The sequence below is a fragment of the Elaeis guineensis genome, chromosome 2, assembly GCF_000442705.2.
Source record: "Elaeis guineensis isolate ETL-2024a chromosome 2, EG11, whole genome shotgun sequence".
Classification (NCBI taxonomy): Eukaryota; Viridiplantae; Streptophyta; class Magnoliopsida; order Arecales; family Arecaceae; genus Elaeis; species Elaeis guineensis.
Genome location: NC_025994.2, coordinates 111,951,008 through 111,978,327, shown reverse-complemented (window position 1 = coordinate 111,978,327; position 27,320 = coordinate 111,951,008). Strand labels below are relative to the sequence as shown.

The following is a 27,320-nucleotide window of genomic DNA, read 5'->3' as shown; positions in this document are numbered from 1 at the left end:
TTGAGCATGATTGCAGTTGTTATGAACGGCTACAGCATGGATATTTTGTTTTTATAGTTTCTTAGAACCAATTAAATTTTAGGGGATTCTCTCCATTTCCTTTCGTGTTATATCCAAATATGCTCTTCCCAGACAACAATTACCTTGATCAACATTCCATCCCTTCAATTTTGTTATTTTGACGGGGTTATTATGATTCGGACATTTGGTGTCAACCAGGCTGGATCGCATGCATATTTGGCAGTTTCTATGCGGTTGTCTTTTATTTACTTGGATGAGCAGTGCTGGCATGATGCCGATGTGAAAACAACAAAATTACACACTGAGCTGTAAATTTGCCATGTCTACTCTCTGACAGACTATGGGATCCGGCAAGGGCTGTGAGCGGCTTAGTCTTTTTTTTTTTGTGGGTCTGGGCAGTTTGGTGTGCGAAATTTGTGTCGGTTATTTCTCTGCTAGGTTTGAAGGATTAGGTGCATTTGCCTTCTGAGTTCCATGGTACGTGAAGAATTCAAAACAGAAGATACATGCAGATATGCTGAAAGCCTGAAGCATTCAGGCTGAGCGGAAACTTCAGGGTGCAGACGGAGCATCGACGATAAAATTGCATGCAAATTGTAAAGAATCTATAGAAGTTTAGCTGGGGTAATCAACTGGTGCCAGAGGCCTGGCCATCCACTACTGCCAGTGTGGGCATTCAGCTGAATGTGAATCGGCAACGAAGCATCCTTCAAATTACTGGAAATACTGATTGGCTGACAACCACATCTAGGAGCCACGTGAAGTATTTGTTTTTTAGATGCGACTTTGTGCATATGTAAGTACATATAGGTGGGCGCATGTATCTACAAATTGTTATTAACATACAATCAATGCAACAAAAAAAAAAAAATCATGCAATCAATACATTAATTTAACAATTTTTTTAAAAAAAATGAGATATCAATGAATATACGCTATGCCATCAATTAGTATTTGCGTATTGTCATTGAGTGCTAGGAGCAAGAGGCCAGCAGATCCCCTTAAATGCATGATGAGAATTGGGAATAATGGGGTTATCAGGGTAGATAAGAGAACTGAGAACAATGAAATGGACTGCAGCTAGTGTGCAAATTCTTTTTAAATTGAGTTAAATGATCCTGGTCGAATTCTAATCTGGGTAGGTAAACCCTGCCAACAGTGATCCAAACCTTGAGATTTTACCCAAACCAAGTCTTCCACTTGAAAAATTGCCAAGCCGAAGATGAGCTTTGAGTCATCTTGACGAGTTTCCAAACAATGAATGATACAAAACATTATAACTCTGGTCAGCTGGGATGTGAATATTTCAATTCATAGCAAAAACAAATTTTGGAACCAAGATAACAGCAGATAATCTGAGATATCATAATGGAATTCCTCCATCTGCTGACAAAGCAGTGAACTGACATCATTGGAGCTAATTCCCTTGTCCACAATCTCTCCCAAGCCGATGAAGAGATGTCATAGTACAATCACATTACAGAGAAATGTTCTCATTCCGTCACCGCCGGAAACAAAGTAATAGCATATTATATGCTCATGTATGCTCTTGCATAAAAGGGGAAAAAACAATTTGATGAAACAACACCATTCACACTCTACCATCCAAAATATCCCATCATTATCAATTGCCCCTGCTGAACGAAAAAGTGTGAGCTGATTTTGTTGGAGCCAATTCTTTTCCACATTATATTGTCAAGCCAATAAACAGAGGTCAGAAGTATAATTAGTGTGATAAATAAATATCCTTTTTTCCCTTCCCTGAAAATAAATAAGTATCCTTTTTTCCCTTCCCTGAAAATAAAGCATTATCATATCATATGTTCATGTCTTTATTTACAAATTAAAAAAATAATTTGATAAAACAACACTCCATCCATGATGTTAAATGGTGGCGGCTCCCTACAACCAAAGATGGCTCTTTGATCAGTACCGTTTGATTAGCACAAGCAAACTTCACCTGTTATTGTTGGCCTTCTTGTCTATATTATCACCTTCACAACCAAGTCATATCAGTAGCTCAGTATATGATTTCACTGTCTACCGGGTCACTGCTTGCAACCTTCACATGCAGCACTGAAGCATAGCTACAAGGAATCAGCGACTTCGACTTGAGTGACCATGGCGGCTGCTGGTAGATTCATCCTCATCTCGAAATCTTTTCCACTGCTTTCTCAAACCTTTTTTGCTCCCGACACTGTTTTCTTCATGCATACCCTCCAAAACTTCCAGCTTTTGACTTTTACTGGATCTTTGTTTTGCTTTTGAGGCCCTCTTCCTAGAAGACAATATACTATCATCTTCAGCAAGTAGTTTCCCCCTTGGCAGTGGTTCATCATCAATCAATTGCCAGTTATATATTATATCACCCCCATTCTTAAATTGCTGAATCATTGGTTCACCTGCCCCCGGAAGCAAGTTATTGAAAACAAGTTCTCCATTATCTCCACCCTTCCGCTCTAGAAGCACTGGGTCTGGTCTAATTAAGGTCCCTAGAATGCTCCTGTTCAGGCCCAAACCTACGATGGCTTTTGCATCCGTCAGTGAAGAGTAGGCCATTGCAAAGGCTGACCTCACCTGCAGCAATCAATGTAACAAAATGAATCAATAGTCAAAAAGGCAGAAATTCCCACTTAAAGCTCACTGCGACAGGCATTAGGTTCAAAACCATACTACATTAACTCAAGCACACGCAAACGCGCGCGCGCGCACACACAGAGAGAGAGAGAGAGAGAGAGAGAGATGGATGGATGGGGAATGTAAGGTATCAACTGACAGGTCAACTCCAAAGAAACTAGTTAAAACCCAAAAAAGTAGAGAGAGAGAGAGAAAGAGAGAGAGAGAGAGAGAGAGAGAGAGAGAGTTGGAGAGAATGTAAGGAATCGACTGACAGGTCAACTCTAAAGTAGCTAGTTGAAACCCAAAAAAGCAGAGAGAGAGAGAATGGAATTGAACAGATTGTAAGGAGTCAAGTGACAGGTCAATTTGAACTCCAAAAGTAGCTAGTTAAAACCCAGAAGTAGATTAAAGACGTCTGAACCATGAGATAATTTCCATAGTACAACAATTAAAGGAATTATGATCACTAAATTGCTTTTATTACAGCATCCCAAATTTAGTGCTCAAAATAAAGTGAATAACACAAAATTCTCTTGTAGACATTTACTAATAGACATGCATAAACCAGAATGAGATGGATAAGGTTATCAAGCCATGGTTTGACAGTTCTGAAACACAACTTGGGCAGCAGAGTGACCCGTCCATGTATCAGCAGGCATGCACATGCATGTATCTGCACAGAGCACACAGAAAAACACAGACGGCGCATGGCATATATATGCAGCTGCACATGCACAGGGATATACCCATCCATATAAACATTATGTCTATATTGTTTTGGACAAAAATTGACCAAAAGTTGGTTAATTCTGGTAACCAAGAAAAGCAAAAAAAAAAAAGAAAAGAAAGAGAGAGAGAGAGAGAGAGAGAGAGAAAGTATGTTCTGCTAAAAAAGAGGTCTGGTTAGGCCAAACAATGCAACCACCTAAATAGTTTGTTATTTTGCTCAAAAAACCTAAATAGTCCATTATTGTTTTAAACTTGAAGGATACCTCTTTAGTTTATATAAAACATCATAAGCATATATTGTTGACAGCATGGTATTCCGTATTGGCCCAAACCGGCCGATATATCCCGTACCGTACCGTACCGGTGGAGAACTGATTCTGTTCAGACCGATTTTTCGGAGAACAGACTAAACTGAACCGAACCGGTTGGTTCGGTACGGTATCAGCCCGAACCGTCTGATATCTGGCAGTTTGGTCCAGTACGATACTGATTCGTCTTGTTTTTTTTTCTTTTTTTTTTTGGCCGTTGAGTGGGATTTTTTTTTTGATTTTTTTATTGTCAGTACGGTACTATACCGTACAGCAATCAGCATAGATTCCGATATCGAGTCCGTGAACCTTGGTTAACAGAGCAAATGTACTTCGCCAAAGTTAAAAAAGATGCAACACTTAAATTGCACTAACAAAGAAAAACATGAAACAAGGCAGGAAAATGAACTTCAACATTACACAAACTAATAAACTTCCACTTGCTCAGAAAAGCAACACTGTGGTATAAAAGCATGATCCTCAATGTAGGCAGGTCCTTAGCATAAAGCACAAGACAATAACTGTAATAAACCGAAATATTATGTGCTACCTTTGCAGACAAGAAATATGAGAGAAAAGTGATAAATAGATTACCTTAAAATAGTTATAAGAATTCCTCCCAATGTCATGGTCTAGAGCCTAGTTCATCGACAATGTCATCCAAAACAAATTCCATGTTTAATACTAGCTTTTGGAGATCGAACAAAAAGAAAATCCAAGCAGTAAATAGCACACCTGTGGATCCTCAATGGATAGAAGATACGGCCGTTCTGCATTCATAAATCTACAAATAGCATGAATGTACAAAAATATGATAATGAGCTCTAATAATTAGAGGAAATTGATTGACATGAACAGCCTTTCTAAAAAGTCTGCAGTGGTTATCATACCCTTTATCACTCTTCAAGAAAAAAGTGCCTATTGAATTGCAAGAAACACCAACATCCCAAGTGTTCAATTTGCGACCATAAAAATCAAAGAAGTTCACCTGTTATGGAAAAACCAGCATGGATATGAGAAACATAAAACTTAATGAATGAAAATAATTTATCCGAAACTATTATGTCCAACATTACATTCTTATCTACAATGATCCAACCAGGGAGAATGAAGATTTTCTTTGACCCACTAAACTCGATTCTCTTCAATAAAATAATAAACATTAAGAATTTTAAAAAGTAAGGCTCTAAGCCCTTTACTTTCATTAATTTTTCATGATCCCCAAATTTACATATCAAGGGAAAGTAAAAGTCTATGTTTTCACTCCCTTTGCTTAAGGTTCTCATGGACGGAACATAGAATCTATGCTCTTTACTTTTGCTTCCCCTATTCCATTCTCCAAAACATTGGCATAAGACCTCTACTTATACTAGTGAGGTCCTCATTTGTGTTGCATTCTTCTTCCAGCTAAAAGATGGGAAGTTGTAAGTTCTCTACTGTTCTATAGAGGTCTACTCTCTTTATTTGAGTCAAATTCCTCTGCCAGTTTGAAAAGGATGAAAATTTCCTCTTTTTATGCTAATGTTCAGTTTAAATCGGATTGGATTCTTCTCCTAATTAAAAGGGGATGCAAATTAGAAACAAAATAAAAATGTAATCCAATTACAAGTCACTAAACCTAGCAGGTTTTGCCGAACAATATTCATGACGATAAATTGAAAGTCTAAGGATCAAATCCTGAAGGACAAGGCAGCGTTGATTATGTCATCGAACAGACACCTCACATGCCATGTCCTGACATTCAGGACAGCGGATGTCCCACCCCATCCTAGTCCTCATCCCAACACTTGGGATGGTGCGATACAGCACCATCCCACCAGCAATGTTACTAGACATGGGACATGGGTGTCAACTGTCCAAGGGTTGCAAAGAATCTGACATGACAAGCTAAAAAGAATCTAGATATGCAGACATGGCTTTACAATTTAATATATAAAATTAATTTAAAATTATTTTAGTTGTTATATTATTTATGTTGGCTTCAAAAGTTATAGGCTTTATGTAAGCAGTAGTTTTGGGTTGTAATCCTATTTGAGCCCATGTTACTATACTAATCTGGTGGTAGGTCCAATACCAGCAGCAATCCAATATGAGTGAACCCTTATTAGCCCTTGGCACTTCACCAATCCCATTATAAAATATCACCCCTCCCCCCCAACCCCTCTTCTCTCTAGCATGCATCCCATTCATCGCAAACTCTATGGCATTATCAAGGACCACACTCTCTCTCATTTGTTTTTCTCTACTGCAAGTCCTATTAATCCCCAAAATCTAGGGCATCCGGGAGGACTATCCTCTCTTTTTCTATTCCCAAAGTCCCATGATCCTCAAAGTCTACAGCATCAAGAGGAGGATAGGCTGTTCCTCTTCAACATTTTCCATAGCATTAGAAGGCTGTGAAGGTAGAGAAGCAGGAATGCTCTAGTTTCCTCTTCATTTTTTCTTTTTCCTATTCCTTCATTGACAGGAGTGGGAGCGAAAGATGGTGGGAGTCCCTAATCATGCAAAAAATGGAACAAGGCATGTCTACAGCATGCGACATGCATGCCACACATGTGGTATCATGTCCAAGTTGATTTGGGCTGTGTCCAGGTAACACTGCCCATAGGGACTTAATCCCTAATTGGAATGCTCAAATAACAACAGCAGGCATCACATGGTTCGCTTCTGCATCTTTTAGCAACATGGAGTTATTTATAGAAATCAAGCTACATTTTTTATCTTTTTCAGTGTGGGTTTGCAAGGTAGAGGGGGTCAAAGTTTTCTGAAGCATGTCTTTTTTATAACTTAGGAAAGGGAAGATGCCTACTTATAAAAAAAAGGGATGCTAATAACTTGATGAATAAGCATAAACCCAGGCACCATACTTGTGGCATAGCAAGAGAATTGATATTCATCATAAAATCCAAGGAATTGCATATAAGCATGTGCATGTACTTCAAATCCATTCACATATTTAGAATGTGCATCTGTGTAGGAGGGGAGCGAAGATTTAGCAAGGAGCACTAAAGAGGAGAACTCAGAGGAAAAAAGCAGGATAAAGGAAATAGAAACCGCTATATAAGGAAAAAGCATTATACATTCAACTAAAGTAGAAAAATCAAACCCAACACAATGAATCAGTGAAGATACTAATAAAAAAAAGTAACAATGTTGCATTGGCTTGCACTAAATTCTTCAAATTATGGCCTTTTCTGATTTAACTCAGCCATCTGTATATAAGATATGCCATATAGATGTCAGGTTTTCATTGTGACTTATCATGTTAATACTGGCAGAATACTACATACAGCGTTATTTTCTGCAAGTACTAGCACACAATCAGATAAAAAGATCACCTGAAGTTGGAACAGACAAAATATCTATCCTCTACCCTAGGCTACTACAAGTTGTTTAACAACGAATGAAGAATCCAAAAAAATGAAACAAAAGAAAGTATACATAAACATATAAAAGGATAAATTTACTTAAAACACAAATATAAAAGTAGACTAGGCTCCGGTCAATAAGGTATGAAGCCAGATTCAGTCAGGTGAAACTGGAAGACAAAGTATCCAAAAGCAAAGATTTCAGTCATTGAATGTGATCTGCCACCTCTAACCAGACATGAAGCCAGATTCAGCCAGGTGGGCTTGGAAGACAAGTATCCAAATACAAAGATTTGAGTCGTTGATTGTGATCTGCTACCTCTATAATGAATGCTTACTAAACAAAATTCATGGAGACCCCTTACGATGCGTGAGGTGGTTACAAATGGACATTGTATCATGATTACACATTGCCTTGTCATATGGAGCAACTTGCTAACTCCACTTAGTAATATTTGATAAGATGAATATGACATAAGATGCACTGCGCTAAAACATCAAATGCTCAACTTAGTTACATGAACCATGAGCAGGTGTAGGAGTACAAACACACAGAAGCAGAAGCAGATCTCTAAAAGAAAAAACGGAAGTATATGCTGATGCAAGTTTCCAGGGAGAGTCTAAAGCCAGTAATATGTGTTACCCTAGACAGAAGTTTCCTACCACTGCAAGCATGAAGAAATCGATACAATGGGAATATGAAAATGAATATTCTTTTTTAAAATATGTAACTATATTTTATATGATAAACATTAACTCTTGTTCAGTGTATCCACCCTCTTTCCATACTCCCTCTCTTGATTGACACACACATGACAAGTGTACGGAAGCAGAAGAAGATCTCTAAAAGAAAAACATCAAGTATACGCAGTTGTAAGTTTTCAGGAAGAGTCCAAAGCCAGTAATATGTTTACCCTGGGTAGAAGTCTCCTACCACTGCAAACATGAAGAAATGGATACGATGGAATCTGACAATGAACATTCTTTTTTAACATATGTAACTATGTTTTATATGATAAACATTAATCCTTGTTCAGTTTATCCACCCCCTTTCCATACTCCCTCTCTTGATTGACACATACATGATTATCAAGGCTGAAGGGGCTTTATCAAAGACTCTGGATGTTAACGTTGTTTGCTTGACCAAACTCATCCTCTAAATCAGTGACCTCAAAAGTATTCGAGTTATGCCCAAGATGTCCTCAGAATGTAGACAAGCCCCTAATATTATTTAAATAAAGAAATAGACGGATAGATGCTTGCTAGAAATATCTAACACGTTGGGAAATATCCAAGTTATCCTGGTACCCAATAATGTCAGATGCAGAGATGGCTAAGCTAGTATAGCAGCTTAGATTCAGATAATAATCAACAAATTATATACATGTCTCTACCGCCTCTATTCATGACTTTATAGTTTACTTTATCATGGTTCTATACACACACTAAAAAATTATATATAAGAATACATAACTAAATATCTAATAACACATCACATACCAAAAGAACTCCCAAGTTATGCTCCATAGATCGGCAGCAACCCTGTATATCTTGTCCTCTCCAATGCATCTGAAAACAGAATATCATTGAGATAAGGTGAAGTGGTGAACATTAACTTCAATAGGCAATTGGACAAAGAATCAGAAGTTAAATAATTGTCCACTTGAGAGTTATGGACCACTTAGATCATGGACAAGTTAGATCATGATAACTAATGAATGGTTTCTGTCAACCGTAATGTGCAGAATCATGCAGAGCAACACAGCTCTAAGACATATCTATGTGTAACAGACTACACAATTCTTTCATAGAAAATGGACAATGGTCCTAATATTCAGACTCAGCTACATTTATGTCATTTCTTTACAAGTTCCAGAACCACATAGAATTTTCGGAGCATAATGTGGATTAGCATTGAATAGAAGTGAAAAAAAAAAATAGATAATGCAACAGTCCATTAGACTTAAGGAGAAAATATCTTTACCTGTAAGTGTGCTATCAGCATTGTAAGAAGTGCATAAGAACCAATACCACCTGAATATACCTGCAAATAGGGGGGGGAAGCATTATTGCATTGGAACCTTAAATTACTAACTGGTGGAATACGAGGAAATCCAAAACTTTTTTGAATGATATTCAAGAGAAGAACACTCTAGAAAGATTCATAGAATTGGAAGAACTATTCTGCTTGGATGAAATGATAAAGGACTACCCGGAGACTCGTGATACATTTGATAGATCCAAAACATAAGGCCAAGCAAGTTAAATAATTCACCGATTTTAATGCAGATAATACCTCATTCAGTTCTCTTTGTTGCAGAAAAACCTTCAGAATCAAGCACAAGGGTCGTAAAGGAGGCATCTTCTTCACAGCATCCTGGAAGAAATTTGCCACAGGTTGACTTAAAAGCAAGTTTGACTTAATCATGGAAAGTATCACTTGAACCTTAGGCATCCATAACTTTTGCAGGAATACTACAATGAACCAAATAAATACTGCATGACCTTCAACTAATGCATGTACCATGCAAAGAACAAACTTACCATAGCAAATAAAAAATCACATTCCCTGCTAACAGTAGGACAAATAGCACGATGTCAACTCTTCTTTTTCACTATATTTACCCGTACTTTTGTTAGAGTCTGGAGTCTGAAAAGATTACAACTACCTGACTTCAAGGAGATGTAGATGCTTAAAAGACCATCATTACCTAAGTCCTTGATTCATTTGGTTCTAATTGAGGCTCATAAGTCACAATTCACCATCCCTTAATGAAGTGGACTCGTGTGAGGTAGGATAATAGAATTCATTATTACTCATTTAGATCATCTAATATCAAGGTTTATTTTATTTCAGTGGTCCTTTTTATTTTTATTTTTATTTTTATTTTTGGATTCAGTGGGTGATATTGGATAACTAACACAATAACATCTTAGAACCTAGTTACAAGGCAAAGGACATGCAAATTTGATGAATTAAGTTTATCATTTTATGTATAAATTTGAATTGCTTATCTTTTGATGAAAGGGAAACATAGCGCAAAATACCTATTGTAAGAGGCTCCTGCCATTGCAGATTCAGAGAGGGTTAGATATGCATAGCCTCACCTAATCACCCTACATACAAAGAGGTTGTTTCCATGTTTCAAACCCATGACACCTAAGCCATAATGGAAAAACCTTACCATGGCACCAAGGCCTGCCCTCCACCAACTAGGTTTTTTCTAAATATTTTTTATAAGAAGACTTCAGACAGAAGTAACAAATTCTAATATTCCTAACTAACGCAAAACAATAACTTCACAACACAATAGTTGGATGATGATTTAGCTGACTTCCATCGAAATGGCAAGACATATTTCTGTCCCCATTTTCCAAAGATGTGCATCTCTGATTAGTACCATAAAGATCATTATTGCATCTGATCCCATCATTGTTAACTATATCAGCAACAAATAAGCAAGAAGTCAATTGTGTCTCTTAACCATGAAACAAGACTGCAGCCACATATCTTGCCTTTTCCCTCTTCCACTTGTGTTCTTCACAAAGTAACTGAATATCAGTGAAACTGGATTTGCAAAGACCACACAGATATACATTCAATGAGATGAATTCATTTATTGTGATATACAAGAACCTTCTTTCTTGCTATAGTTATTTCATTGAAAAAACACATGCATTGTTTAAGCAGTAAATAATTAGATTAAAAAAAAAGAATTAGTTTTCCATGAATACCTTGATAAAATCAGCAGCTTTAGGTCCACTGTCCACATCAAAACTGGAGGAAAAATAACAATCAGCAATCATGACTATGTTAAACATTGAGGGAAAACTAAAAAAAAAAGTCATAAGCATTATTAAGATTAATTATTTCAAGATGTATACCATACAAAAGTTAAGACAATCAATTGAACCATGTCAGATTTATGATAGGTGTATACCTTGAAGACTTGAGAGAACATTATAAAGCAACATAAGGCCCGCCGCGTTGATGGCTCAGTGTTCAGAAATTTTAAAAAAAAAGTATATAAAAACAAGTTTAAGAAATAAGAATGTCAAGATAGATGTGTAACGCCATGGATTGGGAACCGCTGAAGAACCATCCAAATCATTGCTGCTCAGGAAAACAATAAGGCTGCTCAGGAACCATACATTTCATTGCCAAGATCGTCATCCATGGCTTCCACATCCATGACTGCAAGACCATCAGCAATGCCATGGACCGCAACTCCCCTCCAACTACAGCTGGTGCACCATGCCCAATGGCAACCACTACTTCCTCTCCAACCTTACTGATAGACTCATCCATGTCATCATGGGCTCCACTAACACCACCATCTTTACAAACTACTTCACCCACCATGACAAAGTATATAACAATAAAAATCCAGCAGCAGCATCTGTGGATCTCTTTAAATAAATTTAGGAAATGCACTCTATATATCTAGTTGCTAATATATAAACCTTGGCTATTGAGTCATACCAATTCCTATGAGAGGACAAGGCAATGAAAGTGACCTTCACAGTGAAGGTCACATCAAGAGAACGTGATGCAGGTGATGCTATTGAGTCATACCAATTCCTATGAGAGGACAAGGCAATGAAAGTGACCTTCACAGTGAAGGTCACATCAAGAGAATGTCAAGGTAATTTCCTCCAAATTCCACATATAGCAGAGACAACAACTATGTTATCTTTGTTATACTCTATTTTGTCAACCAAGAGAGCCCACCACAGGTAGCTAAGTAAATAATCATCATATAAAATTGCCCCTGCTAACCCTTTCACCAAGGAGGAGAATGGACCCAACAATTGATTACTCTTGTAGCTAATCATCTTTTTCTATAAAAAAAAAATGCATCCCCATGCACAAGGCTCCCGCTATTATGGGATCCGGGGAGGGTCAAATGCATACAACCTTGTCCCAGTGCAGAGACTATTTTCATGTTTCGAATCTATGATATCCAGCAGGCCATAATGGAGCAATTTTACCATTGCCCCAAGACTCACCCTCCAGTTATCTTAGATGAATGAATTCTTTTGCTAGTACCGCTCATATAATTGTGCTGTGTGTTTTGTTTGAATGGGAAATTCGTGATCAAAAGGCTTCGGCATCGAAGCAAGCACATGGAAGAGTTGGAATTGGAGGTTAGAAAGGGACCTTCTACTGCATGGTGCCTATTTTACCCCATTTGGTGCTAGAGCCTACACAGACTATTCAAGGGCCTCTAGCCTTGGTGCCAAATCCTCACATAGGGGGCAAGGAGATATTGAGGCCAAAATGGTGGGAAAGGCTGTGAACAAGGTCGACAAGGTTGGAGTGGAAGACCAAGGAGCAAAGGTAGGGGCAAGGGCGGAGTAGGAGTGATCAATTGTGGGGTGGCGACTGGCCTGGCTTGATGACCATATCATGGGTGCACTTTGATAGCCATTGCAATGGCGTGGTTCACAGTGCGGCATCGTTGCAGATAAAGGTCAAGGCTTTGAGGCTGGCAAGGCCACCAAGTGTTTCACGAAATGGCCCTTTCAGGAGTTTTGTTGATGTTAAGGCTATTTTTGTCATCCAAGACAACAATGTAACAATGTTGGATGGTGGATGGGGCAAAGGGTCATGCTAGGTCACTTAAGTACCTTGAAACCCTAGATTTAAAATACACACACGCACACAGAGGCACGCACGCATGCACACAAAGGACAAGGAGTGTAACTGCAACTCAGCCAAACTTTTGGGGCTCAAAACATATTTTTCCTTATGATTATTGACCGATAAATTGAATAAATCACTGTGCACTTTGATAGCCACTACAATGGCACTAACAGAATACATGATAGGCCATCCAAATTAACAATCCAGGTCGATGCAAACTGTGCTATCATAATATATGCACCAACATTTAATCAATCTGAATATCTTATAGCAACAGATTAATGGTATGACATTGCTTGTTATGAAAAACCCTTCATTTGTGAACTTCACACATATGTAAGAAGTGTCAATGCAGCTTCAAAAGCCACAGTAACAGGATGTTACTGCCAGTACCATATCTATCCAATGCAAAATTGGCACCAACATGGTTGTTGGGAAGTGGAAATCAACTTATTGGTATGTATCGACACCGGTCAGTACTGATTCATATCGGTGCATATCAGTAAACCCTATGAACCGTACCAGCCATTGCTAATGATTTTTCAATTTTTTTGAAATTGTTAATTTCGATGCTTACCAGCATCATATTGGTATTGCATCATTCTAATGAAAAAGGGCACCCTGTTCGCTACTAGCATTTAAAACCTTGGCAAAATATTTAATTTTAGTTGTCAACATTTTGAAGAGTGCAAATCATGATTAAAATGTGCATTTTCAACATGGATGGTTTTATATGCATTCTAGTACTATGGTATCACTAAATTGGTTACGCCCAAGAGACATTAAGTAATCAGAATATATTGTTAGATGTATGTCTTAGAAGCCAATTGTTGACTGACACATTGTTAATTCTATGACATATATTTGTATTTAAACTATTGATTTAATCAATAAAGAATAAATTTTTATTTTTCATTCAAGTGTTATATATCCTTGAATCATTCTTGAAATTGATGTTACGATACATATTCTCAAGTGTTAAGAATTAGAGCAATGTATGATCGATTGCTAAATTGCTCTCGATCATAGAATAGTCATGAAAACGGTGATCCATCCAGATAGATCGGCGCACGGTTTACTTCCTTTGGGGTAGATGAGTCTCTAGTCTACAGTGTAGAGACACTAAGCAGCAAGTGCGGATAGTTCTTAAAGAACTAGTACTGAGCATGACCATATAAGAGATCACATGGATTTCTATCCAGACGTCAGTGATCATTTCGATGCTGTAGTTGTATGACTGATCCTTTTACCTGCGGTGTCACAATTGCTCACAGTAAGACCGTTGTAGTTTGACTACACATAAATATTGACTCAATTATGAATTTTTGTGGTGGATGTTGACTTCAGTTGGTTGAACTATGCGAGCAAGGTGTGCATTTTGATAAAATTTATCGACCTTAATAGAGATGAGCAGTCCTATGAGATTTGAGAAGCTGAGTCCATAAGTCTATGGTCATAGCAGTGTGATTAATGGAAAAGAGTTTCCATTTGGAATCACTAATTGGACTTGAGCTAATTGGATCTATCATATAACTGATGATGAGGTTTGACGATTTATCCATGACCTACCACTTAATCGGGACTCACAATAGAGAGACTATATCATACATTAACTACACCTAGAAATTCTTTTTCGATTTTACTGGATTGCCACTACATATTTGTAAATGTCACTGATGGATTGTGAGAGCTCAATGAGATCATTCTGGATCAATGATTCTTGTCGAGTTACAGTGATTATTCCGACCCACTGAAAAGGATTTCAGTGATACCTATAATAAAGATCATGACATGTCTCACTACCAGACAATTGAATTTATGGGGTTACACATAAAGGGAGAAGACCTGGATTGATTATAATTGGGCTTATGAAGCATCAATTAATATGAATTTAGAAAAATCCTATTGGATTCATGTTAACCTCGCTAGCATCTGGATAAACCCAATTCCTCTTGTAGTTGGTTTGTTTATATGATAAGCATTAGCCAATTTCTACACTTGATTTGAACCTAATTGAATTTGATTCAATGAGCTCCAATGGTTGGATGCTTAATTTATGGTTTGGATTAAATCAAGAAAGAGTTTTTTGATTTTATTCATTATGATTTAATCAAGAACCCTTGAAGTGAATTTATGAAATCATGTAGACTGATTTGAGACTTTTAATTAGATCCCATATGATGGGATGCCTAGCACTGAATGTGGACGTGGGTGAGTTATGGATGGCGCTCCATTTATTTGATCCAAGTATATTTAAGCTAGAACTTCTAATATGATTAGGAGGGATCCTAATTTGATTAGGACACCCTTATGTTGTCTATTTAAAGGATTCTAGCTTTACTTCTCACATAATCTTATGCTCTCCCATCCTTGTCGCCATCCTTACTGTGCCCAATGCTTCCTCTCTCTAGCCCACACCCTCTCTCTCTAGGCGTCCTCTCCTTGGAGCTAAAAGAGAGGCGGGCAGCATCCTTGTTTGGTGTCAAGTGTTGACACCAAGTTGCTTCATGGTTTCTTCCCTTTCTTCTCAAGTTTGTTGAGAGTTAGTTACAACCACTTCTTGGTTGTTGTTCTTCTTGATTAGTTGAAGGATCAAGAAAGGTTCTTCGCTTCTTTAAGAATCAAGAAAGAAATATCAAAAAGGTTCACAATTTGATCCCTATCCAGGCTTGATTCAAGCCTATTCAGGCTTTCGGTTCAAGCAAGCAGGATTAAGAGGAGCCTATCCAGATCGGCCCTGTGGATATCCGTAGAGGCAGGATGCTTGTGCTACTGATTCAGAGCCTGTTCAACCCCAGATCCAGGGATTGAATCGGATTCAACTGCAGTAACAGATTTCAGGCAAAAGGGATAGCGATTCAAATATGTGAATTGATCACAGGCTTTTGCTTATTCATCCTAAAATCAGTTTATATTAATTTCAGCATATGAACTAGATTCATAGGTACTTTCATATGATGAATGCATGCTTAAATTAAAAGTGTTTTAATCTGATTTTTTCGCTGCATTTTTGGATTTAAAAAAAAAATTGAAATCCACATGCACTAGCATCTATAGAAAATCCCACATCTATTACACCATCTAACATGTGCACTTAGAAAGAAAGAGAGAGAGAGAGAGCGATAAGCTATAGTCCGTCATTAAAATGACTCAAATCATATCAGTACAAAATATATGACAAGCGATTTATATTGAGAATTTATATCAATAAAAATGATATGCAGCATTTAAAATGCCTAAAAACTTAGGAATCTTTATCATGCATCCAAAGATCACTGACAGGCAGCTTCAATTCCCAGATGCAACTGCTTGAGTTATGGTCTAAAGCATCCAAACCCACTAAATTTTGGTGCACAATTAATTTAGAGATCATGACTGTTCCAATTCCAACCCTTTCTGGTTCACCCTATATTTTGTCATGCTAGACTTATTGGTGTCTATTTCCTGACCGGCCAATGCATGATCAAGAAGCATGCGAATATTTGCTTGTTCACTTTTGGGCATTTAGTAATTGCAGATCATTAGAGAAAAAAAAAACTATGGATTACCAATTCCCTGGCCCCATTCCGCATCATGGATTGATAAAAAGAATTGGGTTCAAATACTACTGTATTGTACCAAGTGAACTCCCTCTGTGGATACATCCATGCAAATCACATATATGATACATGTACACATGCTTGGGTACGGATATGCAGATATGCATGCATGTCACCTATATTTGCTGTTTAATTCTCAAACCATTTTCTTGTAAAACTTATTGTTATGTATCAGCTTATAAAGAATAACAAGCATTCAAAAACATATGATGATAGTGTACAGCCACAATTTCACAACTCAAAAGGGGGTCTTCAAGCATTTTCATTTACATGTCCATCGGTGCTCAACAGGCTACATGGCCAGAAATCACTTTCATCCACTTCTTTAGTAAAATCTTCCCATGTTATATATTCCAACCCTCAAAAAAATCTCATTTTCCTCTCCTTTTTTTTGGGGGGGTTGGGGTGAGGGGCATGGGCCTTAAGGGAGGGAGACACATCCAGTATTATGATTATCCAGGTCAAAAACTTAGGAATACACCATTCACGACTAGAAATCAGAATCACCACTAATTAGGTGGAGGGCTATGACAACTAGGGCGCAGCACCCAGCCCAACTAAAAAAGGTTCTCATTGATGTATTATATCATAATGAAACACTGAGGAGAAATTAATGGTATCAAGTAATATGCCAACAGAAACATAAAGAAGTGGATTTGAACACGCTAGAACAATTGATCAATCCTATACATTCAATAAAGTTAAAATAATTTTAGGGTGTCAGATGAATGACTCAATTATAAGTTTATAACTAAATCATCAGTTCTGTAACTATAATGACAAAGCACATTAGTCGATTTGTCATCAACCATCCACATGCATGCTTGGATGTATAAGTTTAGTAAAATTCCTTTAGAAATTTTTTTGTTCATTTTGACAACCAAAATGTTTAACTAAAAAATGTCATTGACACAAAAGAATTTGAAACAATATGAGATCACAAAAGGATAGATCCATCAATAATATGATGAAAGTATGATCAAATACAATAGTTTTGACAGCATCTTAATCAGTTTTTAATTAATGGAACTTTCCCAGCATCAAATGATTCATCTCCCATAAGATAATTGGTATGTGACCAAAACAAACAGCATCCACTTTGTAGTTGCCTTTTCCCCTTATTTATTCCCATCTGCTCTCTTGCTTCTTCAAACTTCATCAAAATGCAAGTGTTTATGAAGGCTCCTTTCAATATTACAGGTTTAAATTGGCAAATATCATCTCAAACCAGCAGATAAGTACCTAGATGGCTAGATCAGCCCTTACCAACCTGCGCTGACCGGCGATCTGTTTTTTCTGTTAACAAGACCTAGACTAATCCAAGAAACAAAATCATGTTGGCTATGCTACAAGTATTAAGTGTTCGCTAAACCATCCCGAACCGGACGATTCAAGGCGTTCTAAATAATGGATTTGCCATTTCAGAAAAATTTTTTTAAAAATTCGGAGAAACAGTGAAACCGGCAATGAATGTGCCTACTTCACTGTGATCAAAATTTTTTTAAAAAATCCTGTGAAATAAAGACGATCGCTCCTATTTCACGTCCAAGAGCCGTAGGCCACGATTTCACCATCCTACTACGATGGCTCTCCGCCAGCTTCCCCTTCTTTCCCTTCCCTCCCCTCTCTCTCTTTTTATTTCCCTCTCTCTCGGCCGAGATTTGACGGAGGAAGTGGAGGCCTTGGCGGCCCGACTGTGGCCACCGCTAGCATCTCTTCCGGCCACCCTCTCCCCCTTTCTCCCCCCTCCTCTTTCTCTCTTTTCCTCCTTGGTTCGTTTCTTCGCTTCTATGTCGGTTTGTACCAGTCTGGTCTAGTATGGATCTGTACCGACTCGTACCGTCAGCCCCCCTCTCCACTTTCCCTCTTTTCCTCCTCCTTGGTTCGTTTCTTCGCTTCTATGTCGGTTTGTACTAGTCGGATCTAGTATGGATCCATACCAACTCGTACCGTCGGCCAACCAGCACAGATCCCCATTCCAGTTCCACGGACCTACTACTAACAATATCATTCATTTAGTTTGTAAAGCTAAAATGTTAAAAATTGATTTAGTTTGTATTCACATTGAAAAATAAAATGAAAAAAATATCTAGCAGTCCATAAGTGGATGGAACATAATTGTATCTACGATGTCATATGTACATTTAACATTTTTAGTATTTAACTAAAAAATTATGTATTGTGATTAGATTGGAACACAGATAATAATTTGATCATATGCTGGAGTCTAACACTATAGTACAGGTTAATGTTTGTGAAAAGCATGTTTTTGTCATAAAAAGCATATGATTGCTGGAATCTTTTGTTCTCGAGCCAGACCCTTCCCTTGTTCAACTGACCACTTAATAACTAAAGAGATGGTGAAAACAGAACAATTTGAGTTTCCTACATTGCTTAAAATCAGGTTGTTTTAAATCAAGGACTTATTTTCCTTCCCTAGATTTTCATTTTATTAAGTGACAAACTAGACAATCTAGTAGCATTATCCTTCTGCACACAATATTTGAATAACTAATTTTGTTATTAAGAAAGTTGATATTCGCACATTTTAGAGTTTCCAGATTTCCAATAATGAATCAAATTGGCTGCTTCTTGACTCCTGCATTGCACAATCAACACTACAGAAATGCCACAAAGTGGTCTTACTAAACATTAAGCAAAACAATTCACTCATGCCTATTTAAGTTGATGACTAGCATATGAATTATAATCAGATAGAACCAAGAAGAGGAACAAATATATGATAAGTAAATTCAAAAAAAAAAAAGTAGCTGCTGTGGCATGAACTAAGCTGCAAGTTCTTCGTATGAGAATATTTCAAGAAACAATCTGAACCTGATGTCAAAAGATATCCCACTGAGCTTTTCCACAAACTTCACAATTGGCACACGAGCCTTAGAAATAACCTGGGGAAAAGAAATTGACAATATTCTTATTTTAGATAAAAGTAGTTAATTGGCATTGGTTTAAGTTAACAATACTTCTATGCAATAATGTTTTAGAGGAATGTGAAAACCAATCACTAAAGTTGTCGAACAACATTAGATCGAACAATTGATGATACAAGTACAGTTCAAAGTTGCTACCTGCATTTTTTTTGCAATACTCCTCTGGGATAGTCCTCTAGCAAGAGCATAAAGACCCATTTGTGGAGTCTTCACCTTTGACTCCAAAATCACAACCTACAGGATGCACCAGTTAAGATTTGCTAGTCAAAAGCAATATCGCATAAGACTTTGTAGTTTTATTATCCTAAACATTAAAATAGGTAAGCTTATGAAACTTTGTGCACAAAAAATATCAAGCAGATATAGATATGGCAAATCACTGTCTTCAACAAAATTCACTTCCATTACTTTGGTGTAAACTGCTAGATAATCTACCATGGCATTGATATCAACAGGTTAAAGCAATTCTGCTAGATGACAGACATAATCAATCCCGATATCAACACTACCAAAACAGTAGCATAATAAATGCATTTAACTCTTCCATACGTATAAGCACAAGAGAGAGAAGGAAAATACTAACTAGCTCATTCATTGTATGTGCTGCTTTTTCAAAAGGAAGTTCTGGTGAACTCGCTGGAATGATTTGAATCTCTCATGTTTTGTATAATTTGAAAAACTCCAATATTGTTGCTAAGTTTTAAATAAGACAGAAGTGTAGAGTTGCCAGCAACCAGCAGAGAACTATTCTAAAAGTAGTTGCACAAAAATTTAAAGGGGAAAGTATGAGGCATTTTAAGGCATTGAGAACAAAATGACCTAGGTAAATTCCTCTAGAAGAAGTCAAACAAAATAATAATTGTTTCCATGTCTCCAACATTACTAGCCAATATATGCTAGTCTTACTATGATACAGATCCTAAAAATACAATGCTTGGTATCAGATTCCTCAATTAGAATCATGTAAGGAGGTGGTGCTAGCAATCTTGGTTTGAAGTCAGAAAGTTCTACTCAATCATACATATGCTTATGATAAAATCAAACAAAACAGGGGTTATAGCCCCTGTTATTCTTTTTTCAGGTACCCAGCTTGTTACTTCCTGTAGTAAGCAACTTTCCTGCTAAAGGAAATAATCAAAATTCCAGCATCAAAATATATTTAGAAGCACAACTAGCATAATTTTGGAACTTCCAGTCCTTAAAGTCGATGCAGTAAACTTGTTTCCACACTAGGCATAAAAGGGTGAAGAAGAATGTAACTGTATTCTTGGTAAATAATAGAAACATTTACAGGAAAGCAAGATACCAACAAAACAAAAAAGACAGAAAGCATTGTATAGTGTAGAAGGATGCTGAAGCTCTAATAAAGAGAGCTATAACAGTAAAGGAGAACTGAGGTTTCCGAGACTGTCATCATTGGAATAAGTAGATCATGGAAGAAGTTAAAGGTGAACTGAGTCTTAAGGATGGTCGCCCATAGGGCAGCACGGCTACAAAAGGCAAACCACTTTAGCTTTAAAACTAGAGGTATAGAAGCTATCAGATCGGTGAAACCTTTTTTTTCAGCTAATATCAAGTTCATAGAAGTGATAGGATCTATCAGATATAAGAAATGCCTCCACAATCTTCATCTCATTCAAACAAAGAAAGAAACAATCATATAGTCCTCAATAACTGGTGTGTCAGAGTTGCTTGCTAACAATGTGATCGGTAAAATGCTGTATTGTGTCACACAAGCTAACGACATGATACATGATATCAGGGCATTGTTGCATGCAGCACAATTCATATAAATCAGCTTCAAGTCAGATGCATAGCAACAGAAATAAATATAAAGAGATTGTGCATTCATCGCAATGTCTTGAAAGTTGCATTGTACTTGCATCGATATCACTTGTTGGTAGATAGAGGCCCGTCCTAAATGATCCAAAAACTTCCACCTGTGCAAAAATAAACAACACCATTTAATACAGTTAATGGATTGTTTATAATCAAATGCAGAGTTTAAATCAGAAAATGGCCAATAATCACACAAGCAAAGCAGCAAAGAACTGACATACTCTGCAGTGCGGCCAGATATGTTTGACAACCTCAAAAACACGCTGTACAGCAGCAGAACGTAAGGCTTGTTCTTCAGGAGTTGGTGAGACAAAATCACAAAAATCAAGTATCTCTGTATAAGCCAAAATAGCTTCTATTAACATTTAAGGTCAACCAACAAAAATTCCAACTCTAGGTTGTAAAGCAAAGCTTGGAAAAAAATACACACACATACACAAGGCAAGAAGCCATCCAAGAAATATTATATTATATTACTCGATGCATAACCAGAAGGGCAGGTAGAAACCTATAGGACACTCTAATTCATAATATCTTTATCAATACAAACAGACCCTGCTTATAATTTGCATAAGCTGGACTTTTCTAGCCCTCCCAAGTATCTTACAACCCTAAATGAGGCTATGAAACTTCTACTAACACAATGCTCAACCACTTCATTACAGCTATTAATGGACATGGTATGCCAAAAAAGGCCTGCAAAAGTTATCAAGAGTTGGGAAAATCCACCTGTTTTTTGGGTGCATATGAAGCCCCCTCAATCTACCTTATTTTTGATAGGACCACCAACGGCAGTATTATTTCACAAATATAGCACAAAAGGAAGGCTCCTAAAGCTGTGATCTCTCTCCTTAAGTTTTGATTGGGGGTTTATGCTGTTATTGTGTCCAACCATTTTTGGTGGGGCCAGTAATTACCATTAAACTAGCTTACAACCCCATGCGATGCATGGGATATAATTTTTTAAAATCAATATTTAACTTTATTTATCTTATGAAGATTCGACCTACGAAAGATTCAAGAAGGAAGCCCGATACATATGCCTCTATTTTAATATATATATATATATAATATTTAATTAGATATATTAAATTAAATTAGATTAAGCTTTCAAAGAGACCAACTCACACCGCCACGAAGATCTGACCTACGGAAGATTGGAGGAGGAAGCCCAATACATATACCTCTATTTTAATATATATATATATATATATATATATATATATATAATATTAAATTAAATATATTGAATTAAATTAGATTAAGCTTTCAAAACCTTAAGGGACCAACTAACACTGCCACAACTGGCACAAAATCCCGTATCTTTGGGGAAAAAATAATAAAATCCCGATTAAGCTTTGGAATGGTTTGGGGGATCCAACTCGCACAAGATCCCGTATCTAATCTCTCTCATGTGCTCTCTTTTTCCATAGATCTTTGAAAAAATAATAAAATAAAAAGAAAAAAATGAAAAGAAAAAAAATCTAAATGAGGAAGGTTAGATATATTACATTAAATTGGATTAAGCTCTCAAAACCTCAAGGACCAACTCACACCGCTGCAACTCGCACATTCCCACGACCATTCCTAAGGTTCTTCTAACCCTTCGCTCCTCTCTTTTCTCTTTCCCATTTCCTTTTCCCTCAAACCATTCCAAAGCTTCCAAGAAGCAGAAAGAGTCCAAGAAATAGGAAAGAGAAAAACCATGATCGGGAATGTAGACAGGCCCTCTCCTCTTTTTGCTGTCCATGGAGATCCAAAAATGGCGACAGATGGTGATTTCTAGATCTTGGGGAGGTAGAATGTATTACAGGTGAAGCTTTTCTTTCATTTCTTTTGCTTTATCAAACTTTGGCTCAGAAAAGAGCTGCATTGGATGAGCGTTTAAGTTTGATTGGGCTGAGAGGCGTTCTGCTCGCTTCTTGCAAGGATTTGGAGGTATTCTTTTTTTCCCCTTTTCCTTCAGAGCCAATAAAGCTTTTGTAGATCTTTTTGTTTTATTTTCCCTTCTGATGAGAATGGCGGAAGCGAGTGGTGCGTTGCCCTAAATGCGATAACCTTCTTCCGGAGCTCTCCGATTTCACGGTCTATAGATGCGGTGGTTGCAGTGCTACCCTGCAAGGTAGCTTATTTGGATCCTTCCTCTGTTTATTTTGGCCGTCGAGGATGACAGGCAACGGAGAGGCAGAGGCCGCCGCCCGCCGGGTCCGAGACATGTCGGGAACAGTGAAGGTGCTAGATCGGGACTGCATGGCTTGGGTGATATGAAGTTTGAGGAAAATGAGGGCCTCCATAAGACGACAGAGCCGTGGGAGAGGCCAAGGGAGGAGAGGGAGGCGGAGGGGTCGGAGAGGCAAGGGGCAGCGGGAGGGGAGGAGCGACGGCATTGCAGACATCGAGGAGTTTGGTATCATTTTATCAAGCATTTGTGGGGCACATTGAAGCATATGTTCCAGATCCGAGGCATGCCGGGGATGATGAAGGCGTTGGATTGGGACTGCATGGCTTGGGTGATCTGAAGTTTGAGGAAAATGAGGGCCTCCATAGAATCGTGGGAGAGGCCAAGGGAGGAGAGGGAGGTGGAGGGGTCGGAGAGGCAAGGGGGGGTGGCAGGGGAAGAGCGACAGCATTGCAAACGTCGAGGAGGGTGATGCCAGAGTCGATGTGGATGCCGAGGGCCGCACGATCGGGGTCGGTGAGGGAGGGCTCAAAGATGAGGGCGGTGGCATCCGAGAGGGCTTGCATATTTTTTTCCAAAGCGAGAGTCTGTGTCCAAAATAATTTTCTATGCTTTCCCCAAAATCACAGCACCGACACGCAGCTCCCTCCGCTCTTCCCAAAACTCCACATGTCGAACGGAGGCTTCTCCACTGAGAAGCCTCTGTTTTAATATATATATATATATACATATATATATATACATATATTAGATGTTCTGAGAATAGCAAGCACATATCAATCCATTCCATGAAAGGAAACAGAAAACAAGGAAGATGATGAGATATATTGAAAACAATAGATTGATGCTTGCTCCTAAAACACATGCAACCAAATTATGTGATATTCTTCAAATCTATTAAACCATGATCTCATCAAAAGCCATATATTTGTTGCCTATGTGTGCGACAAGCAGCAAAGCAAGAAAAAAAGGAAGATGTGGATTTCACGGTCCAGCACTTTGATGTTGGAGATACATAGTGTTAATAGATAGATATCAATTTTGGAGACCAAGGTGAAAGCACTTGACATATGATAAGGTGGATCCAATCAGGGAATGAATCATCTTGATACTTCATACTAATATTTAAGATGCCAAATATGAATCATGTAACTATGAATCTATGGTGGCCATCCATTAAAGATTATATCCAGTCAAAGACCACTGAATCAAGATCCAGAGATTATTATTCTAAAACAAAAGTTAAATAAACAAAGAAGAAAAAAAAACAGTTAACAGATCCTTAATAAGAGAAGTGCATGAACAAAACTTAAAATTCTGATAAAACCAAAAGTTTCCATTTCAGGAGGAGTTCTTCCTACCAAATTCTTCATGATATCCTTGTGAATACACTCTTATTCAAATATCTTACTCTATTGCTGAACACTTATCAAATATTGTGATAACATACTATTGTGAAATACCTTACAATCAGACATTTATAATTAGAACCAACTGAAAGTTTGCAATTCAGAAAGGACTTTTTCTTGGAATTTCTTCATCATATCTTCATGAATAACTATAGAACTAAATTAATGCATTGCTCACTTTTACAGTCTTATCTTGCATCTAACATTCTAATCTCGCACGTTATGTCTGAAACTGCTCACCATTATGACCCTGACCATCACTCCTCTTTTTCCAATTATCTTGACTCAGATGCTTCAAATTTAAAAGAGACAGGAAAAACAGGACTTTTCCTTTTCTTATTTCAACCGAATGTTTTAAAATATGGATGCAGTCCCCCAACTACAGGTGCACAACATATTGCTTATATATGGGTACCATATGCTGCCATACTGCATGATGACCAAGAAGGTGGTCCACTTATGCTGCCTGTTTAGCATTGTTAGGCTGCTTGTGCAGCCTTTTAGCATTCCAAGCAACATGCACAGCATGGTCTTATGTAAGCCTATCCAGATGAAACAAGTTCAAGCCGATGATTAGATCTGATATGGGCTTCAAGTGGGCAGAATACGAGTATTAAGAATATGATACTAATGCTACAAGAAATAAAGTACTAAAGAGCACTAAATGTTTCCCTGTTGTTACCAATATTATCATTATTTATCCAAAACAAGTACTATCATTATTGTTGTTGTTTTTATAGTATTCAATGTGTTTTATTTATTTTTTGATAGTCAAAAAATGTAACTGCACATGCATCCACATATGTGGTCCATGTACTGCACACACTGTGCAATTTCTTTACCACATGCATACCCCAACTGCCTTTTCGAACACTTTTGATCAAACTGTTTTGCATCCTAATTCATGTCATAATTTGATTTTTGCAGAATACATTAAAGCACATGCTTTATGTTTTTTCTCACCATCAAAGACCTTTTCTCTCAGCAAGTCTTTTAGAGACCTAATTTGCCATTTGTTTATAATTGGTTTCTGCATGTGTTCTTATACTCTAAGTGAACATCACCATGAAGTCAGAAATCAATTCCAGCCCATACTAGCCCTAGTAAGAACATTACCAATGAAGGTTCATGATTTAATGTTTACTATTTTGCTAATTTATATTTTTATCAGGTTCTTATAAATATGTTATATTTACTACGTATATGTTTGCCATATATCTTGGTTAAATATAACTCTAATTTACTTATATATTTGTAAATGTTATGTATTTTTTTGTTATTTTACTCCCTTTTGCAGGGCTTATCCTAGCGTACTAGTGTCTAACTAAGGCACCACCCACTTACAAAATAAAATGATCAATGAAAATTGGCTAATAAGGCCAGAATTTGTGTCTAGTGAAGATGGTAATTATGTTACATACCAAAGGAAAGAAGTGAACATGGTTGGATTCAAGACAGGATCTTTTTTTTTTCCTTGGTTGACAAAATTGGGTAGGTTTACTTTGTGGATGCAAGAAAGTGGATTGGTGTCGATTTGTGTTGGAAGCTTCTGAAGCAAGCGTGTTACCCTATGTAGAGATTCCAAATACCAAAGGATTTCCACTGATCTCATGTTCTTGCACTCTAGGGATTTGAATAAATGAAAATTTGGACGGGTTCTTATTAGGGAGATAAGATTGTATACCATGTCCACCAAACTCTTCAGGCTTTATTAAACAAAATTTGGTTCAGAAACAGGAGTGGAACATGATAGTCGCAGAAATTCTGGCAGCAGCCGCCCTTTACATGCAAAGAGCAAATCCCCTCACACTGCCCATGTTCTTGGGGTATCTTCTTGATTCCTAACAATAATGATAAGGAGAAAAAGAAAAACAATAAGTGGTCCTCGTCTTTGTTCTTGATTGTTTATGAGTTATGTTGCCAAATTGACAGTTCAGGATAACAAAGAGAGCAAACTACCAATTATCTTGAACAAAGTATAATGAATTTTTTTGTGAACCAAAAATTCCACCGATTCAAGAAATCTCCATAAATTAAGTCGTCTTTTTCTATATTCCATGCGTAATTTTATTACAAAAATTATCCTTGACCTTCTTACCCCAAATTTCACAGCACCATTGCAGCCAAAAAAATCCATTGACAAAACAGCAGAAAAAACTAACAAGACATACATTACATACATCAAAAAGAAGGTGATCCGCTTGAAAAAATTCCAAGAAATCTACACCAAGATTCTTTCTTTCTAGCAGCGGACACTACCTTTGTGAAGCTGAAGCATGGGGCTCTTGAAACGGCTCCCGACGCGGAACCAGGCCATCTCCGAGGGCTGGTTCGCCTCCGGGGCGCCGGAAGCCGGGGGCGGCTGCGGGGTCTCTTCCCAGCGGGGATTGTCGGCGGCGACGTCAAGAGAGAAGTAGTCGGCGACGGGAATGTCGGCGAAGGAGTCCGCCGGCGAGGTGATCTGGTTGCGGAAGACGGCGTAGGATTCGGTGGGATCGCGAACGAAGTCAGGGTCGGCGGAGAAGAAGGGGGAGTCGAGGGTTTCGTAGAGACAGCCCGCGCTCTCTTCCATCCCGTCTTTCTCTATCGGGGCGCACGGGGGAGGAAAGAAGAGCGGAGGAGTGCTGTTAGGGCTTTATGCGGTGTTTCTGCGG

General features: G+C 37.8%; 1 protein-coding gene across 1 annotated transcript; it reads right to left on the bottom strand.

Annotated features, from left to right (window-relative positions):
- Nucleotides 1–1,747: 1,747 nt before the first annotated feature.
- LOC105043648 (uncharacterized) lies at nt 1,748–27,320 on the bottom strand. Its single transcript, XM_010921281.3, has 13 exons — nt 26,926–27,320; nt 21,300–21,412; nt 21,123–21,179; nt 19,378–19,473; nt 19,127–19,197; nt 10,781–10,823; nt 9,342–9,422; nt 9,030–9,089; nt 8,546–8,614; nt 4,568–4,665; nt 4,413–4,461; nt 4,272–4,316; nt 1,748–2,598 (listed from the first exon to the last, which is right to left on the bottom strand). The coding sequence occupies exons 1-13, from the start codon at nt 27,236–27,238 to the stop codon at nt 2,119–2,121; spliced, it is 1,575 nt and encodes a 524-aa protein (XP_010919583.1). The 5' UTR covers nt 27,239–27,320; the 3' UTR covers nt 1,748–2,118.

Excerpts from the sequence above, each read along its gene's own strand:
- LOC105043648 (XM_010921281.3), bottom strand. The coding sequence starts at position 27,238 with ATGGAAGAGAGCGCGGGCTGTCTCTACGAAACCCTCGACTCCCCCTTC. Across the intron at positions 19,198-19,377 it reads GTATTGCAAAAAAAATGCAG|GTTATTTCTAAGGCTCGTGT; the intron begins GTAGCAACTTTG and ends TCTTTTCCCCAG. Across the intron at positions 4,462-4,567 it reads TTCTTGAAGAGTGATAAAGG|ATTTATGAATGCAGAACGGC; the intron begins GTATGATAACCA and ends TGCTATTTGTAG.